General features: G+C 62.6%; 2 protein-coding genes across 2 annotated transcripts; both read right to left on the reverse strand.

The window, feature by feature from the left end:
- Positions 1-638: 638 nt before the first annotated feature.
- On the reverse strand, positions 639-1,632 carry LOC101871479 (probable N-acetyltransferase camello). The gene is made up of 2 exons (XM_034064894.1): positions 1,239-1,632; positions 639-1,160 (listed from the first exon to the last, which is right to left on the reverse strand). The coding sequence occupies exons 1-2, from the start codon at positions 1,613-1,615 to the stop codon at positions 740-742; spliced, it is 798 nt and encodes a 265-aa protein (XP_033920785.1). The 5' UTR covers positions 1,616-1,632; the 3' UTR covers positions 639-739.
- A 1,610-nt stretch (positions 1,633-3,242) lies between these two features.
- On the reverse strand, positions 3,243-12,987 carry CPXM1 (carboxypeptidase X, M14 family member 1). The gene is made up of 14 exons (XM_034064770.1): positions 12,909-12,987; positions 11,741-11,863; positions 10,983-11,092; positions 9,564-9,703; positions 9,384-9,468; positions 8,136-8,286; positions 7,984-8,063; positions 6,851-6,974; positions 6,040-6,236; positions 5,764-5,943; positions 4,745-5,042; positions 4,470-4,609; positions 4,255-4,357; positions 3,243-3,527 (listed from the first exon to the last, which is right to left on the reverse strand). Exons 1-14 carry the CDS (start codon positions 12,985-12,987, stop codon positions 3,280-3,282), a joined length of 2,058 nt encoding a protein of 685 aa, XP_033920661.1. The 3' UTR covers positions 3,243-3,279.
- Between the last annotated feature and the right edge of the window lie 5,218 nt (positions 12,988-18,205).

An 18,205-nucleotide genomic window follows, 5' to 3' on the forward strand; every position in this document is an offset into this window, starting at 1 on the left:
TTCCCACCCCAAGATCCCATCCCAATGTAGGAAGAACAATGGGGTCCAGTGCTGTGGATGGTCCTTTATTGTTAACCCCCCCATACACAGACACCGCACAGCGGCCAATGGGGGGGCACATGTAGGGAACCCCCCAAAGGCTTTGGGGCCAGGCAGGACACAGCTCCCAATGGGAAACCAGTCCTGGATTCCAGTGGGAAAGCAGGGACATGGATGGGGTGGGGATGGCAGCATCCAGATGGGATGCACCATGGCAATGGGTGAACTGGGGGGATCCAGCACCCCCAATGCACAGCATGGGGGGGGAGCGTGTGGGGGTGCCAGGATGCATCCCATGCCCTGGGCACTGCCCCTGTGCTGGACCCCTCACTGCAAGAGGGACATTGAGGGGCTGGATGGGGCCATAGAAGGGAATGGAGCTGGAGCAGGGCCTGGAGCACAAGAGATGGGGAACGGCTGAGGGAGCTGTGGGGTTTCAGATGGAGAAGAGAAGGCTCAGGGGGGACCTGATGGCTCCAAGTGCCTGCAGGAGGATGGAGCCAGGAGGGGCTGGGCTCTGCTCCCAAGGAACAAGGGATGGGACAAGAGGAACCAGCCTCAAGCTGCACCAGGGCAGGTTTAGATGGAGCTGAGGAACAATTCCTGCCCCAGAGGGTGCTCAGGCATTGGAACAGGCTGCCCAGGGCAGGGCTGCAGGCACCGGCCCTGCAGGGGTTGAACAGAGCTGAGGATGCTGCTCTCAGTGCCATGGGGCAGTGTTGGCTGTGCTGGTCCTTGGTTGGACCTCATGGTCTGGAAGCACATTCCCAGCCTGGTTGGTTTGATGGTTCCATGTCTCCATCACCCCCAGCTCCCGCTGCGGTGCCAGAGCTCCCTCACTGCCATCCAGCTCATACCGGTACATGGTGATGGTGCAGTTGGCCAGATACCCATAGACAGTGGGCAGCACATACTGGCGGTGCCGGCGGAACCCCAGGCGCTCATAGAGCGCTCGTGCCTCGTGCTGCACCATCAGCGTGTTGAGCACCACAGCCTTGCAGCCGCGCTGTGCCGCGAATGCCAGCGCCGTCCTGGCCAGCGCGGTGCCGATGCCCTGCCCACGGTACCCGCGGCGCACCGACATCCGCTTCAGCACCAGCTCCCCATCACCATCACCAGCACCATCACCGTCACCATCACCAGCACCATCACCATGACCATCACCATAACCATAACCATAACCACCCTCAGCCGCCACCGGCCGCACTCCCACCGTGCCCACCACGCACCCATCCACCTCCGCCACCCAGAACCGTGCGCCGGCCCCAGCGCCATAGGCCGCGGTGATGTGGCGCAGGTCGGTGTTGAGGCAGTGTTGGATGTATGCTCCCCATGCCCAGCCCACGCTGTGCCGCACCAGCGCCAGCACCAGCGCCAGCACCAGCATGGGCAGCAGCAGCGAGCGGGCGCTGGCCAGCAGCAGGCAGCAGGTGCAGCTCAGCACCAGCAGCAGCCACGGCTGCCGCAGCAGGTGCCGGCACAGAGCCGGAGCGTGTTCATGCATCCCGGCTGCGAACACCTCCCGTACGGCATCAGAGTCACTGTCCCGGTACAGGCGGATGTGGAACGGGACCATGGTGGTGCTATGGGGGGGTCAGACCTGGGGGTATGAGTGGGGTGGGGGGGGGAGCTGGTGGGTGCCCCAGCCCCATGGGGATGCCCCCATTGCACTGCACAGGGTGCTCTGCCCCACAGGGGGCACTTCCCCACCCCACAAAGAGCCACCCCGCAGCCCTCCCCATAGATCCACCCCACTTGCACCATTGGGACCCCCTTAGAAACCTATGGGGACCCCCCCAGCACCCATCAGACCACCCAGTGCCCCCAGCACCCCTGGATGCTTCCAATGCTCCCATGGTCCCGGCACTGCTGCTCAGCCCCTTCCCAATGCCCCCATGTCCCTATCAATGCCCCATGGTACCAGATGCTCCCCAGTGCCCCCATAGTCCCAGTATCCCATGAACTCACATCAGTGACCCCATACCCCTATTGCCCTAGACCCCTCCCCATTGCTCCCATGGTCCCAGACATCCCTGAAGCCCCCCCCTCAGTATCCTGTAGTCCCACCCCATTGGACAATATAGACCCTATTGCCCCCCCCCAATGTCCCATGGCCACAGCATCCCCCAGGTCTTAGACTCCTTCCCAGTGTCCCCAGCATCACCCAGTGCCCCCATGCTCAACCCCAATGGTCCCAGCCCTTCTGGACCCCTCCAATGCCCCCATGATCCTAGACCCCCCCCCCCCCGTGACCCCACCATCATAGCCCCCTCCCCATCACCCCCATGGTCCCAGACCCCCCTCATTGCCCCCCCCGACCCCTCCCGGTGTCCCCCCGCCCGCACCGGTACCGCCTCCAGCTCCCGCCTGACACCCGCAGGACTCGTAGCCCATTGGCCACCGCGCCAGTCGGGACACACCCCTCCCGCTTCCAACAGCCAATAGGCGTTCAGCGTAGGGCTGACGTCACGGGCGGGACAGCTACCCAGGTGGGCGGGGCTGAGCAAGGGGAGGGGCCAAGGGGGTGGGGGCTCCGTTGACCTTCAACTGGGGGGGCGTGACCAGAGGGGGCGTGACCAGAGGGGGCGTGACCAGAGGGGGCGTGACCAGAGGGGGCGTGACCAGAGGGGGCGTGTCCTCACTGGGAGGGGCGGGGCTTGCGGAGTAGCGGTGTCCGGTTCGCTCCCGTTCTCTCTCTTGCTCCGTTCCCGTTCCCATTCCCGTTCCCTCTCCCATTCCCGTTCCCATTCCCATTCCCGTTCCCGTTCCCTTGCCCATTCCCTCTCCCATTCCCATTCCCGTTCCCGTTCCCATTTCCGTTCCCGTTCCCATTCCCATTCCCGTTCCCATTCCCTCTCCCATTCCCATTCCCGTTCCCGTTCCCTCTCCCGTTCCCATTCCCATTCCCGTTCCCATTCCCGCTCCCGTTCCCGTTCCCGTTCCCATTCCCATTCCCGTTCCCTCTTCCGTTCCCATTCCCGTTCCAATTCAGGTTCCCATTCCCTCTCCCGTTCCCGTTCCCTCTCCGTTCCCGTTACCATTCCCATTCTCTCTCCCGTTCCCATTCCCGTTCCCTCTTCCGTTCCCTCTCCTGTTCCCGTTCCCGTTCCCTCTCCCATTCCTTCTCCGTCCCGTTCCTCCCACCGCCTCCACACCGCTCCCGATCTCACGTCTCCATCTTTACTGTTCAGCGCCGCCGGCAGCGCCGCTCCCGGTCCCGGTCCCCCCCCGGTCCCCCGTTCACGGTGCCCGACGGTGCGCACGCAGACGGCGCAGGCGCTGCCGCTGCAGCCGCAGGGGGGGGTCCGGGGGCAGACGGTGCCTCCCCCGCCCCGGGGGCCGTGTCCGGTACAGGCGGAAGCCGCAGGGGGTGGGAACGTTCTCGAAGGGCACCCGGCACCGCCGCGTGGCTGCCCCGTAGCCCTCGGCCCGTGCGGTCACCTCGTACTCGCCAGGGTTCAACAGCCGCCAGTAGTCACCGTGCGAGGCTGAGGCCAAGGGAGCTCCGGTTCCCATCTCCATCCAGTTCCCAGTCCCATCCAGTTCCCAACCGCATCCCGTTCCCATCTCCATCCCGTTCCCATCTCCATCCCGTTCCCATCTCCATTCCGTAGCCAACTCCATCCCATTTCCAACTCTATCCCGTTCCCCTCTCCATCCCGTTCCCAGCCCCATCCCGTTCCCAGCCCCATCCCATTCACATCCTTACTCCCCATCCCATCTCCATTCCTTTCCTGTCTCCATTTCCAGTCCCTATCCTATTCCTATCCCCCCCCGCATTTCCAGACTAATCCTATTTCCACTCCTAAACCTATTCCCATCCCCATCCGCATTCCCAACCTCATCCCATTCACATCCCCTTCCCAATCCCATCCCCATTTCTGCCTCATTCCTGTCCCATCCCCAACCTAATCATATTTCAATCCTCAAATCTTATTCCCAAATGCAATCCCATTCCTTTTCCCATCCCCAGTCCTATTCGTCTCCCCATCCCATTCCCAATCCTATTCCTATCCCCATCCCCATTCCCAATTTAATCCTACTTCCATCCCCAATTCCCAAATCCAATCCCATTCCCTTTCCCATCCCCAGTCCCATTCCTCTCCCCATCCCATTCCCAATCCTATTCCTATCCCCATCCTCATTCCCAGTTTAATCCTATTTCCATCCCCAATTCCCAAATCCAATCCCATTCCTTCCCCCATGCCCCCATACCCGTCCGGACATCGTGGTTGATGCCATCCACAGAGATGATGGCGTTGGCAATCCCCTCCTCCGTGTCTCCATCCCGGACCACCCCCTTAATCCCACGGTGAACCTGGGGAGCACACCCATGAACACACACACACTGTGGGGTGCATGGGGTACAACGGACCCTTGGGGTGTTTGGGGACCCCAACCTGTGTCCCCCCATATCCCGACCCCCTGACCTGCTCCATGTACAGCAGCAGTGATTCCCGGTTGTTCTCCCACTCTGCCGGCAGCTCAGATGCATGTGGGAACTTATCACACGACAGCTCCACGGTGATCTCAAAGCAGTTGGTGTGCAGGTAACTGAAGTCATTCATACCTATACAGGACATAGGGGGGGATCAGGGGGTCCCCATCCGTCCCCCCCCATCCCCATCCCCATCCCCATCCTTACCCCCCCATCCCCATCCCCATCCATCCCCCCCATCCCCATCCCCATCCCATCCGCGCTCACTGCCGGGCACCGTGTGCCAGTCGGCGCCGTTGATGACGTTGCCGTAGCGGGTGAAGTCCTCGTGGTGGCACAGGCGGCGCTGCTCGCTGGCCATGGCGCGGTTGGAGGTGGCGTACACCGCGGCCAGCCACCGGAACACGCCGTCGTCGGCGGTGGGGGTCGGCTCCCGCGCCTTCCAGTAGGTGCGGGTCATGTCGAAGGGGTAGGTGACAACCAGCTCACCGCCGTGCAGGTTGGCGCTCAGCACGAACGGGAACCGCTGCATCCAGGCGATCACCGCGCGCGTCTCCGGTGCCACCTGCGGCACCGCAGAGGGGACGGGTGAAGGCACAATCACAGGCATGTCCAACCCCAAACTACAGCCTGCAGCAGCCTGGGCATCCCAACCAGGATACCATTCCCATTCCCATTCCCGTCCATTCCCGTTCCCATTCGCTCTCCCATTCCCATTCCCATACACAGACACCTGCACCATCCTGGGTGTCCTCATCCCATCCTCATCCTCATCCCATCCCATCCTCATCCTCACCCTGCACCATCCTGGGTGTCCTCATCCCATCCCATCCTCATCCCATCCCATCCTCATCCTGTACCATCCTGGATGTCCTCATCCCATCCTCATCCTCACCCTGCATCATCCTGGGTGTCCTCATCCCATCCTCATCTTGTACCATCCTGGGGGTCATCCCATCCTCATCCTGCGCCAGCCTGTGTGTCCCTTCCCATCCCCATCCATTGCCACCAACCAGGGCAGCCCTGTCCCCCCCTTTCCCATTCATCAGCATCACCCTGGGCATCCTCATCCCACCCCATCTCCATCCTGCACCATCCTGGATATCCTCATCCCATCCCATCCCCATGGCTGGACCCCCATAGCTCCATGGGCAAACCCCATGGGTTACATGCCCAGGATGGTGGGCATCCCCCGGCACATTGGCACAGGGGGACTGGCACAGGGGAACCGGCACAGAGGGACTGGCACAGGGTGACCGGCACAGTGGGACCGGCACAGGGCTCACCGTGGCATTGGCGAAGGTGTAGTACTCCGGGATGGGGATGTAGTGATTGGGGAACTCATGTGGCACCAAATCATTGTCCTCCGCATCCCATAGAGCCGTGTTGAGGTCGGCGAAGTTATGGTTGAGGTCGATGCCCTCATAGGTCCAGCGTCCCATGGCCCATCCCGACAGCTCTGAACCCTGCCATGGGATGGGGTCACCAGGACGGCACTGGGACGGTGCCCACCCCCAACACCGGCACCGGCACCAGCACCGGCACCGGCACCGGGGCCCTACCAGCTTGTAGGCAGTCTCATATCCATCGGGGTTCATGGAGGGCAGGAGGTGGATGCGGGTCTGTGTCACCAGCTGCACCACACGCGGGTTGCCGGCACGGAACTCCCGGCACAGGTATTCCATGAGGTTGAGCAGCAGCTCCCGGCCCAGAACCTCGTTCCCGTGCATCCCGGCCACGTAGCGGAACTCCGGCTCTCCTGCGGGAATGGGACCGGGGGGGGGGGGGGACCAGGGATGCCACAGGCCTCTGGGCACTGGGATAGACCAGGCATCCCTGGGGACTGTCCCCAGCTGCCTGAGACAGCCCGGGTGAACCATCCCAACCCTTCCCATCCCATCCCCATCCTCATCCCAACCCATCCTATCCCCATCCCAACCCATCCCATCCCCATCTTCCAACACTGGCCTGGGTATCTGCAGACACCCTGTCCCCATCCTACACTGCTGTGGGCACCCCATCTGATCTCATTTGATCCCATCCTGTCTTATCCCATCCCCATCCTATCTTATCCCATCCCATCCCCATCCCATCCTCATCTCTATTCCCATCCCATCCCCACCCTATCTTATCCCCATTCCCATCCCATCCCCATCTCTATCACCATCCCATTCCATCCCATCTGCATCCATCTGCAACAGCCTGAGCATTCCTGTTCTCCCCATATGTCTGCACAGCCTGCATGTCCCTGAACACCCCATCCCCATCCTGCACCAGCCTGGACATCCTACCCCATCCCACCCACCCCACCCCATCCCATCCCCATCCCATCCCATCCCATTCCCACCCCATCCCACCCCACATGCCACATACCCACTTCATGCATCCCAGGGTTATCCGAGATCTCCATCACATACATCTTGAGCCCCAGGTAGCTCCTCCCGATGCTGTAGACCCGGGTGATGTTGGGGCACTCATCGTTCACCCTCTTCATCAGCTGCACCATGCACAGGGCTCTGGGTCAGCTGTGGGGCACCCATGGGTGCTGAGCCCCCAGCTGTGGGGCACCCATGGGTGCTGAGCCCCCAGGTGTGGGGCACCCATTGGTGCTGAGCCCCCAGCTGTGGGGCACCCATGGGTGCTGAGCCCCCAGGTGTGGGGCACCCATTGGTGCTGAGCCCCCAGGTGTGGGGCACCCATGGGTGCAGAGCCCCCGGGTGTGGGGCACCCATGGGTGCAGAGCCCCCAGGTGTGGGGCACCCATTGGTGCTGAGCCCCCAGGTGTGGGGCACCCATGGGTGCTGAGCCCCCAGCTGTGGGGCACCCATGGGTGCTGAGCCCCCAGCTGTGGGGCACCCATGGGTGCAGAGCCCCCAGCTGTGGGGCACCCATGGGTGCAGAGCCCCCAGGTGTGGAGCACCCATGGGTGCTGAGCCCCCAGCTGTGGGGCACCCATGGGTGCTGAGCCCCCAGCTGTGGGGCACCCATGGGTGCAGAGCCCCCAGGTGTGGGGCACCCATGGGTGCTGAGCCCCCAGCTGTGGGGCACCCATGGGTGCAGAGCCCCCAGCTGTGGGGCACCCATGGGTGCTGAGCCCCCAGCTGTGGGGCACCCATGGGTGCAGAGCCCCCAGCTGTGGGGCACCCATGGGTGCTGAGCCCCCAGGTGTGGAGCACCCATGGGTGCTGAGCCCCCAGGTGTGGGGCACCCATGGGTGCTGAGCCCCCAGGTGTGGGGCACCCATGGGTGCAGAGCCCCCAGGTGTGGGGCACCCATGGGTGCAGAGCCCCCAGGTGTGGGGCACCCATGGGTGCTGAGCCCTCAGCTGTGGGGCACCCATGGGTGCTGAGCCCCCAGCTGTGGGGCACCCATGGGTGCAGAGCCCCCAGCTGTGGGGCACCCATGGGTGCTGAGCCCCCAGGTGTGGGGCACCCATGGGTGCTGAGCCCCCAGGTGTGGGGCACCCATGGGTGCTGATCCCCCATCCCACCCCAGGGTCCCGGCACCTTTCTCATCTCCGTGTGGTTGTGGTGACGGAAGTCGAGGCCGGCAGTGGGCAGGGGCTGCCGGGGGGGGCGGTTGGGGTCTGTGGGGAGAGGGTATGGGGTCAGTGCTGGTGCAGGCACTGGTGCAGGCAGGGACCGGGGGGGGCACGCACCGGGCAGGGGGCAGCCCAGCACCTCTGCCCGCAGGCAGACGGTGCCGTTGGGGAACCAGGACTGTGGGTTGATGCGCAGGTACCGAGCTACAACCGGCTGCGGCAGCAGGTTCAGCACCGGAGTCTCGGGGTCCTGGTTACCGGGGAACACCTGCGGGGGAACGGAGGGGAGGGGATGGGGGATGTAGGGATATTGGGATGTGGGGATGGGGGATGTGGGGATGGGGGGTTGGGGGATATAGGGATGTGGGGATGGGGGCTGTGGGAAAGGGAGGATGTGGGGATGAGGGGATGTGAGGATGGGGGATACAGAGGTGTGGGGCTGTGAGGGTGGGAGGGGTGTTCAATGAGGGCTGTGAGGGTTGGGGGGGGTGCTTTGGGGGCTGTGGGGGGGTGTGCAATGGGGGCTGTGAGGATGGGGGGGGGCAATGGGGAATGTGGGGGGGGGATGTGTGGGTGTCCGCCGTGGGCACGGGGGGGGCTGCACCCTGAGGGCTCAGCAGAGGCGCTGCTGCCCCCCAAGGGTTTGAGGCTCCGCGGCCGCATCCGGACCCCAAACCTGGTACTGGGACCCCCCCCATCCTCACACCCACGTGTGCCCCCCCCCCATCCTCAAACCTACATGTGTCCCCCTCACCCCCACACGTACCCCCCATCTGCACCCCCCCATCACAGGGCAGCCATGGTCAGCTCCAGCAGTGCCGGATGTGCCACGCACACCCGAGTGCCCTGGGCTGCTCCATGTGCCGGGGGGGCCACAGTGGTACAAGCAGCCTTTGTGCAGGGGGGAAGTGCTGGAGGATGCTCAGGGGGGGGGAGCCAAAGGCAACAGAGCCCAGTGCCAAACAGCACCGTTAACCCCTGGTACCGGTAACCCCTGGTACCGGTAACCCCTGGTACCGGTAAACCCCCAGTACCAGTAAACCCCTTGTACCGGTAAACCCTGGTACCGGTAAACCCCGGTACCGTTAACTCCTGGTACCAGTAAACCCCTGGTATCGGTAAAGCCCCGGTACCGGTAAACCCCTGGTACCGGTAAACACCAGGTAGCGGTAAACCCCCAGTACCGGTAAACCCCCAGTACCGGTAAACCCCCCCCCAGTGTGGTTGAACCCCTCCGTGGCCTCACTCTGCTTGGGGAACCAGTGGTACTGGTGGTGCTGGTGGTATTGGTGGTACCGGTGGTACTGGTGGTGCTGGGGGTCCCCATCCCCATTCCCCTTCCCATGACACCCCATGGGCACCTACCGCCTCCTCGGTGCCGTTGCGGCACGGGTGCCACGTGTGGGTGTCGTTGCTGACCTGCACCTTGTAGGATGTCACCCAATCGTACCTGCATGGGGACAGGGTCAGTGGGTGCCCCCCCCGGGTACCCCCTCCGGGTACCCCCCCCGGGTACACCCCCCGGCCGCCTGTGGGGTCCCTTACGTCCATATGGAGTTGAGGCCCTGGGTGATGACTCCGGTGAAGTTGGTGAGGCCTCGAGCATCCACCTCCAGCCACTGCCCCACATCCTCCTGCCCCGCGCACCAGCCCCCGTCGTAGAAGTCACCATCGTAGAGCCCTGACTGGGGGGGACAGGGATGGGGGGGACAGGGATGGGGGGGATGGAGTTATGGGGGGGCAGGGATGGGGGGGGATGAAGGGATGGGGGGGACAGGGATGGGGGGGAGCAGGGATGGGGGGGGGCATGGGGGGGATGTAGGGATGGATGGGGGATGCAGGGATGGGGGAGCAGGGATGGGGGGGGGGATGCAGGGACCAGCCCCCAGGCCCCGGTCCCAGCACATGGGGGATGTGGGGCCCATGCTGTGTGACAGGCACAGGGCAGCACACGCTGCATGGAGCAGGAGTGCTGTGCGCACAGCACCCGTGTCACACAACATGCGGGTGTCACAGGAGCCATGCACAGTGTGTTCACATTGTACACACAGCACACACACTGTGCATGCTTGTGCACAGCCCATGTGCCATGTTACACCATGTATACACACCCCCAGCTCACATGTGCCATGCTACACCATGTATACACACCCCAGCTCACATGTGCCATGCTACACCATGCATACACCATGTGTGCCATGCACACAGCACACATGCCATGCACACACTAGGTACTGTGTTCACCACACATGCCATGCACACAGCATACACACGCCATACACATGGCATGCACACACCATGCACACTGCATACGTGTTCAATGTACACAGCATGCACACACCATATACATGGCATCACATGGCATAAACATGGCACACACGTGCTATGCATACAGCGTACACACGCCATGCATACGCCATGCACATACTATGCACACACCACACACACAGCACACACACAGAGCACACATGTGCCATGCACATGGCACACACACCATGCACACAGCAGCACGCAGCACATATGTGCTATGCAAACACCATGCACACACCACACATACAAAACATGTATATGCCATGCACATGCCATGCACACACACACACACAGCTCACATGTCCCGTGCACACACACACACACACAGAGCACACACACTTACACACATGCACACACACACACACAGAGCACACACACAGAGCTCACACCCCCCCAGCTCACATGTGCCGTGCACACACACACACACCATGCACACAGCACACACACACACACACACTGCTCACATGTGCTGTACACACACACACACCATGCACACACACACACACAGAGCTCACACACTCACACACATACACACACACACAGAGCTCACACCCCCCCCAGCTCACACACACCATGCACACAGTACACATACACCATGCACACACCATGCACACACACACACACACACAGAGCACACCCCCCCCCCGGCTGTACCTGTATGTTGAGGCGGCCGCGGTGTGCTCCCAGCCCGTACCGCTTGTGGCTGGAGGCGCGGAGCTGTGAGTCCTGCACCCGGAGAGACTCCAGCCCCAGGGGGGGACAGCCTGTGGGGGGGGGGGTCTGGTGTGTGCCAGGTACAGCCGGACCTGGCTCACACCTGTGTGTGTGTGACACTGAGGTGTGTGTGTGACACTGAGGTGTGTGTGACACTGACATGTGTGTGACACTGAGCTGTGTGTGACACTGAGGTGTGTGTAACCCTGTGTTCTGGTGTGTGCCAGGTACAGCCGGACCCGGCTCACACCTGTGTGTGTGTGTGACACTGAGGTGTGTGTGACACTGAGGTGTGTGTGACACTGAGGTGTGTGTGACACTGAGGTGTGTGTAACCCTGTGTTCTGGTGTGTGTGCAGCACTGAGCTGTGTGTGTCCCTGTGTTCTGGTGTGTGAGGGCACAGCCAGACCCGGCTCACACATGTGTGAGTGTGACACTGAGGTGTGTGTAACCCTGTGTTCTGGTGTGTGCCAGGTACAGCCAGACCCGGCTCACACCTGTGTGAGTGTGACACTGAGGTGTGTGTGTGTGACACTGAGGTGTGTGTGTGACACTGAGGTGTGTGCAGCACTGAGGTGTGTGTGCCCCTGTGTTCTGGTGTGTGAGGGCACAGCCAGACCCGGCTCACACGTGTGTGTGTGTTCAGCATTGAGCTGTGTGTGCCCCTGCAGCCATGTCCCGGTGCTGAGGGTACCTACCATGCTCCTGTGGAGCAGCCGTGTCCTTGGCTGGAGCCTTCGGCCTCTTCTTCAGCACCTTCTTCTTCAGCACCTTCTTCCTCACCACTTTAACCCGAACCAGCTTCCTCCTGGGTGCTGAGGCTGGGGACGGGCACAGGGACCCCTCAGTGCTGGGACCCCAGGTGCAGTGATGGGGACCCCATGGGTGGTGAGGACCCCATAGAGGGGTGTCCCGGGGCACTGGGGTCCATAGAAACACCTGGAGCAGGGGCCCAGTGACCCCCAGTGACCCCTGCATCCCTCAGTCAGGCTGATGCACAGATGCACACACAAACCACACATGTGTGTACTTGTGCACACACACACATGTACACACACTCTGAGCCACCACCTGTTACACACCCCACACCCACCGTGCACATAAAGGTGTGCAGCCCTCCACCAACAGAGCTGTGTGTGCATCCCTGTGTGTGCATCCCTGCGTGTGCATCCCTGCATCCCTGCACACACATCCCTACATGTGCATCCCTGTGCACACACCCCTGTGTATGCATGCACACACACTAGTGTTGTGCAACCCCCTGCACCCAGGGCTGTGCATGCACACAGTTTTGCACACATATCCCTGCACACACACACATCCTTGCGCACACACACGTGCACACACACATATGCACGCACATGTACACACACACATGTGCACACACATGTACACACACGTGCACACACACACATGTGCACACACATACACACACATATGCACACACACATGTGCACACACACACATGTGCACACACATACACACACATATGCACACACACATGTGCACACACACACACATGCACACACACATATGCACACACATATGCACACACACACATGCACATGCACATGCACATTTACAAGCATACACACACGTGTACACACACATGTACACACACACGTACACACACGCACATATGCACACACACACGTGCACACACACACATGTGCACACACACATGTACACACATGCACACACACATTTACAAGCACACACACACACACGTACTCACACACACATGTGCACACACACACATGTGCATGCACACACACACACACACATGTACAGAGCTGTGCACACCCCCTGCCGCTCTCCCCCCGCCCCCCCGGTTGGTGCTCCGAGCCCCCCCCCCCCGGTCCGTACCTGTGGTCCCGGCCGCCCCCCCCGGCAGGGGTCCGGGGGCAGCGGTGCTGGGGGGGGCGGGGCTCGCAGGGGCGCCCATCGCCGTGGCCCCGGGGCGGGGGGGGGGCACCGACGGCAGCACCGGCAGCAGCAGCAGCAGCAGCGGCAGAGGCAGCCCCGCCATGGCCGGAGCGGAACGGGAACGGGAACGGGCCCGGAGCTGCTCGGCCCTCCCCTCACATCCCATCACATCCCATCACATCCCATCCACGCCCCCCTCACCCCATCCCCCTGCAAGGGGGGATACTGGGATACTGGGACGATGAGACACTGGGATACTGGGATACTGGGATACTGGGGCACTGGGATACTGGGATACTGGGACACTGGGATACTGGGACAATGGGATACTGGGATACTGGGGTACTGGGACACTGGGACACTGGGATACAGGGACACTGGGATACTGGGATACTGGGACACTGGGATACTGGGGTACTGGGACACTGGGGCGATGGGACAATGGGACACTGGGACACTGGGACAATGGGATACTGGGATACTGGGACACTGGGATACAGGGACACCGGGACACTGGGACACAGGGATACAGGGACACCAGGACACTGGGATACAGGGACACTGGGATACTGGGACAATGGGATACTGGGATACTGGGACACTGGAACACAGGGACACTGGGACACTGGGACACTGGGATACTGGGACACTGGGATACAGGGACACCGGGACACTGGGACACAGGGATACAGGGACACCAGGACACTGGGATACAGGGACACTGGGATACTGGGATACTGGGACACTGGGATACTGGGACAATGGGATACTGGGATACTGGGACACTGGAACACAGGGACACTGGGACACTGGGATACAGGGACACTGGCACCCCGGGACCCCCGGAGCTGTGGGGTACAACCAAGCTCCCCCCTCCATGTAACCGGCAGCTCCGAGAGCCCCCTCCGGAGGGGACACCGGATCCACCCCCCTCCCACCACGTCCCTGCTGCCCCCAGCACCATACGGGGTCCCCATTGTCCCAGCATCACTCAGTGTCCCCCAATCCCCATCACAATGTGCCCCTCATCCTCACACCACATCCACTGTCCCCAGCACTGTGTCCCCAGCACCCCACAGTGTCCCCACCACCCTCGAACCCTGTCCCTGCTGTCCCCAGCACTGTGTCCCCACTCTCCTTGCACCCCACAGTGTCCTCACTGCCCTTGCACTGTGTCCCCAGCATCCCCCAGTATCCCCAGTATCCCAGACAATGCTTGACCCAGCTCCCAGTTCCAAGCGTGAGCAGCATCCCTTGGCATTACGGAGCATCCCATTGCGGCCCCACTGAGCTGGGCAGAGGGACACTGGGCACCGGTGGGATGAGACCCATGGGATGGATCCATGCCCTGGTCCCATTGGACACCCACTGTCCCTTCCTTCATGATCAATGGGGCCAGGATCGCTAAGGGGATGCCTCTGTTCCCAGTGTTGACAGTGCCATGGTTGGGGGGGGTCCCGATCCCACCCCCCTGGGCTATCCCAGTCCTTCCCAGTATAACGCTGCCTTTTCCCATGGTGAGGAATGCGGTGGGTTCATACCCCCCCCATCCCCCATCCTGCCCCCCCCTCCCCGCAGCCTCCCGCATCCGGTGCTGCCTCCGGCCGAGCCTAGGGACCCGGCAGGTCCTGGCTCTGCTGAGCCGGCTCCGCAGCCAAAGCCCAGCCCAGATCCAGCAGGATCCAAGCCTGGAGCAGGGCCCGGCACGGAGAGGGATGGGGGGAGCACAGGGAACGGGACAGGGATGAGGTTGGGGGTGCAGGGATGTTTGGGGTGCTCTGAGGTTTGGGGGTGCTCTGAGGTTGGGGGTGCTCTGAGGTTGGGGGTGCTCTGAGGTTCGGGGTGCTCTGAGGTTGGGGGTGCTCTGAGGTTGGGGGTACTCTGAGGTTTGGGGTGCTCTGAGGTTTGGGGTGCTCTGAGGTTTGGGGTGTTCTGAGGTTTGGGGGTGCTCTGAGGTCTGGGGGTGCTCTGAGGTTTGGGTGCTCTGAGGTTTGGGTGCTCTGAGGTTCAGGGTGCTCTGAGGTTTGGGTGCTCTGAAGTTTGGGGTGTTCTGAGGTTTGGGGGTGCTCTGAGGCTTGGGGTGCAGGGATGTTTGGGGTGCTCTGAGGTTTGGGGTGCTCTGAGGTTCGGGGTGCTCTGAGGTTCGGGGTGCTCTGCCCCCATGCAGGAGGAGCTCTCTGGGTCCTGCCTCCTCCCCTTTGCCAGCGGGATCCTCCACAAGCCGGTGCCAGCGCTGGCCCCATCCCAGCCTCCATGAGCTCATTTTCCATCCCAAAAGGACTTTCCCCCATTGTCTTTGTCTGTTCTTGGGGTTTCTGGCTCCAGCCGCAGGGATGGGGGTGGGAGGAGCAGGATCGAGGCACTGGCACCTTTGGTGGCAGCTCTGCCATCACCCGGCTGGAGGGGACAGGGAGTGAGGCTCTGGTCCCATCCCCATCCGTGTCCCCATCCCGTTTCCCATCCCAATCCCGTCCCAGGACAGACCAGAGCCAAGCGGGACAGTGTTCGGCTGAGGGAGCAGTGGGATGGGGTCCTGCAGCCAACAGGGATGCTCCTGCTGAACACCCCAACTCCTCTGGCCCTGCATCAAGGGATGCTCATGGGGATGGGTCCTGTGGCACTGAGGCACCCAGGGATGCTCCCATGGGATGGGGTCTCCATCCCAGCAGCTCATGGGGATTCTCCTTCCCCCCGCTGTGGGGATGAGGCCGGGACTGTACCGGGGCTGTGCAGGGGCTGTTCCGGGGCTGTACCGGGGCTGTACCGGAGCTGTGCATGGGCTGTGCTGCGGCTGTCTCCGGGCTCTGCTTGGTTCCATGCCCGGCTCCCGTAGCAGGAGTGCTGGGAACGGCTCCGCTTTGTGCTGAGCCATCACCCGCACCCCACTGAGGCTCTGGCCGGGGCCCAGGATCGTCCCCCCCCATAGCCCTGACTCAGCCCCTCGTGACGGCCGCTGGGTCCCGCGGAGCTCCCGCACCCCCCGGCAATGGGGCCGAGCTCCAGCGCATCAGGGATGTCCCGAGCTGCCCCATAGCCGAGCCTGGAGCGGAGCCTTAAAGGGGCCGTAGGCTGCGGAGGCAGCGACGGATGAGGATGGAGCCCCCGCACCCGCAGCCGGAGCGGGGCCGCTCGGTGGCACCATCAGTGCTGGTGCTCCAGGGCATCCATTGGGTTCCATTGGTGTGGAGGAGACCCTGGAGCCGGATGAATCCCGTGTTCCCCAATAGGGTCCTGATGGGAATGCCCCATCCCTGGTAGTGCTCAGGTTGGACACAGGGGTTGGAGCAGCTGCTCCAGTGGAAGGGGTTGGAGCTGGATGGGATTTAAGGTCCCTTTAACCCATCCCAGGCTGGGGTTCTATGGTTCTATCACTGTGGGGATCCTGGTGCCTGTACCCAGTGCCAGGCCTGGCTCACTGCCCCAGCACAGGACCACAGCCTGCAGCCGAGGCCAGGGCTGCCAGCCAAGGCAAACACACTGGGATGGCCACAGGACTCGTGCCCATCCCGCCTGGCAGTGCCACATCCACCCAGCAGTGCCAGGGACGGTGGCCAAGAACAGCTCTGAGGGAGCCCTCAGAGCAGCTCCAGGGCCTGAAGGGGCTGCAGGAAAGCTGGAGAGGGGCTTGGGACAAGGGATGCAGGGATGGGATGAGGAGCTTGGGACAAGGGATGCAGGGATGGGATGAGGAGCTTGGGACAAGGGATGCAGGGATGGGATGAGGAGCTTGGGACAAGGGATGCAGGGATGGGATGAGGAGCTTGGGACAAGGGATGCAGGGATGGGATGAGGAGCTTGGGACAAGGGATGCAGGGATGGGATGAGGAGCTTGGGACAAGGGATGCAGGGCCAGGCCAAGGGGAATGGCTTGAACCTGCCCGAGCGGACCCTGAGCTGAGCTCTTAGGCAGGGAGCTGAGACTGGGGGAGCTTTAAAGTCCCTTGCACAGGGCTGTGGTGGGACTGGTGCATGGGGCTGGGCACGGATAGGGCTCAAGCCTGGGGTTGGATGGGCAGAGTTTAAGGTTAGACGTGAGTTAACAGCAGAGCTCCCTGCTCCCACCCCACTGCAGCGCAGGGTGATGGATGCGTTCCATATGGTCCCATCAATGCAGGCAGTGCCACAGCCTCTGCCCCAGCCGGCAGCAGCCATGGAAGCAATCAGAGCTGCAGCTCGTCTGGCTCTTGATGAGCCCGAGGAGCGGCTGAGAGCTCCCGACATTCCCCAAAGCTGGAAATGTCAGCGAGGCTCTTGAGCTGCAGGTGCTGCCACAGCCCCAGGGCTCTGCGGTGAGCCAGGAGGGGACATGGGGGCTCCAGGGGATGGGGGACTCCGGGGGGGAGATGGGAGGTGTGGGTGCTCCTTGGATGCACTGGGATTCAGGGACCCGATGCTGTGTGTGATGGGGGCAGGTCGGGGGCAGGACAGGGGGGCAGGTCGGGGTAAAGGGAACGGATGCAGGCAAAGGTGCATAGGGAGGGATTGGTGTTGGGATGCAAGGGCAGGGATTCAGGCTTGCTGGGGTATAGGACAGAGATGCAGACAGGGATCCACGCCGGGTGCAGGCAGGGACACACACAGGGTGCAGGCAGGGATCCATGCAGGGTGCAGGCAGGGACCCACGCAGGGTGCAGGCAGGGACCAACGCAGGGTGCAGGCAGGATCCACGCAGGGTGCAGGCAGGGATCCATGCAGGGACCCATACAGGGTGCAGGCAGGACCCATGCAGGGTGCAGGCAGGGATCCATGCAGGGTGCAGGCAGGGATCCATGCAGGGTGCAGGCAGGGACCCATGAAGGGTGCAGGCAGGACGAGGGTGCCGGCACCATCCGCGGCCCTCGACAGCCCTCTTGTGGTCCGGTGCAACCGAGCCGGGTCCGGTCCATCCCGGGCGGGGATGGACACCGGGACCAGGATCAGGACCGGGACCAGGACCAGGACCAGGACCAGGACCGGGACCGGAACCGGGATCGGGGCTTCAGCTCCAGCTCCTCCCGCAGCGGCTCATGCAAAGGGGATGCGTGTGCAGGGCTCGGGTGCGATGGGGAGCGGGTGTGCGAGCAGGAGCAGCGTGCACGGAGCCCGGTTGTGAGCACGTGTGTAAGCAGGGAAGAGACCTTAAATCCCATCCAGCTCCAACCCCCGCCACAGACAGGGACCCCTTCCACTGGAGCAGCTGCTCCAAGCCCCTGTGTCCAACCTGGCCTTGAGCACTGCCAGGGATGGGGCAGCCACAG

This window comes from Melopsittacus undulatus, chromosome 7 (genome assembly GCF_012275295.1).
Source record: "Melopsittacus undulatus isolate bMelUnd1 chromosome 7, bMelUnd1.mat.Z, whole genome shotgun sequence".
Lineage (NCBI taxonomy): Eukaryota > Metazoa > Chordata > Aves > Psittaciformes > Psittaculidae > Melopsittacus > Melopsittacus undulatus.

What these genes read in the sequence shown, in the direction of transcription:
- CPXM1 (XM_034064770.1), bottom strand. Translation starts at nt 12,987, where the DNA reads ATGGGCGCCCCTGCGAGCCCCGCCCCCCCCAGCACCGCTGCCCCCGGA. An exon ending in GGCTGCTCCACAGGAGCATG is followed by an intron (nt 11,093 to 11,740) that starts GTAGGTACCCTC and finishes CCCCCCCCACAG; the next exon opens with GCTGTCCCCCCCTGGGGCTG. An exon ending in TGCTGCTGTACATGGAGCAG is followed by an intron (nt 4,358 to 4,469) that starts GTCAGGGGGTCG and finishes TGTGCTCCCCAG; the next exon opens with GTTCACCGTGGGATTAAGGG.
- LOC101871479 (XM_034064894.1), bottom strand. Translation starts at nt 1,615, where the DNA reads ATGGTCCCGTTCCACATCCGCCTGTACCGGGACAGTGACTCTGATGCC. An exon ending in GGCACGGTGGGAGTGCGGCC is followed by an intron (nt 1,161 to 1,238) that starts GGTGGCGGCTGA and finishes TGACGGTGATGG; the next exon opens with TGCTGGTGATGGTGATGGGG.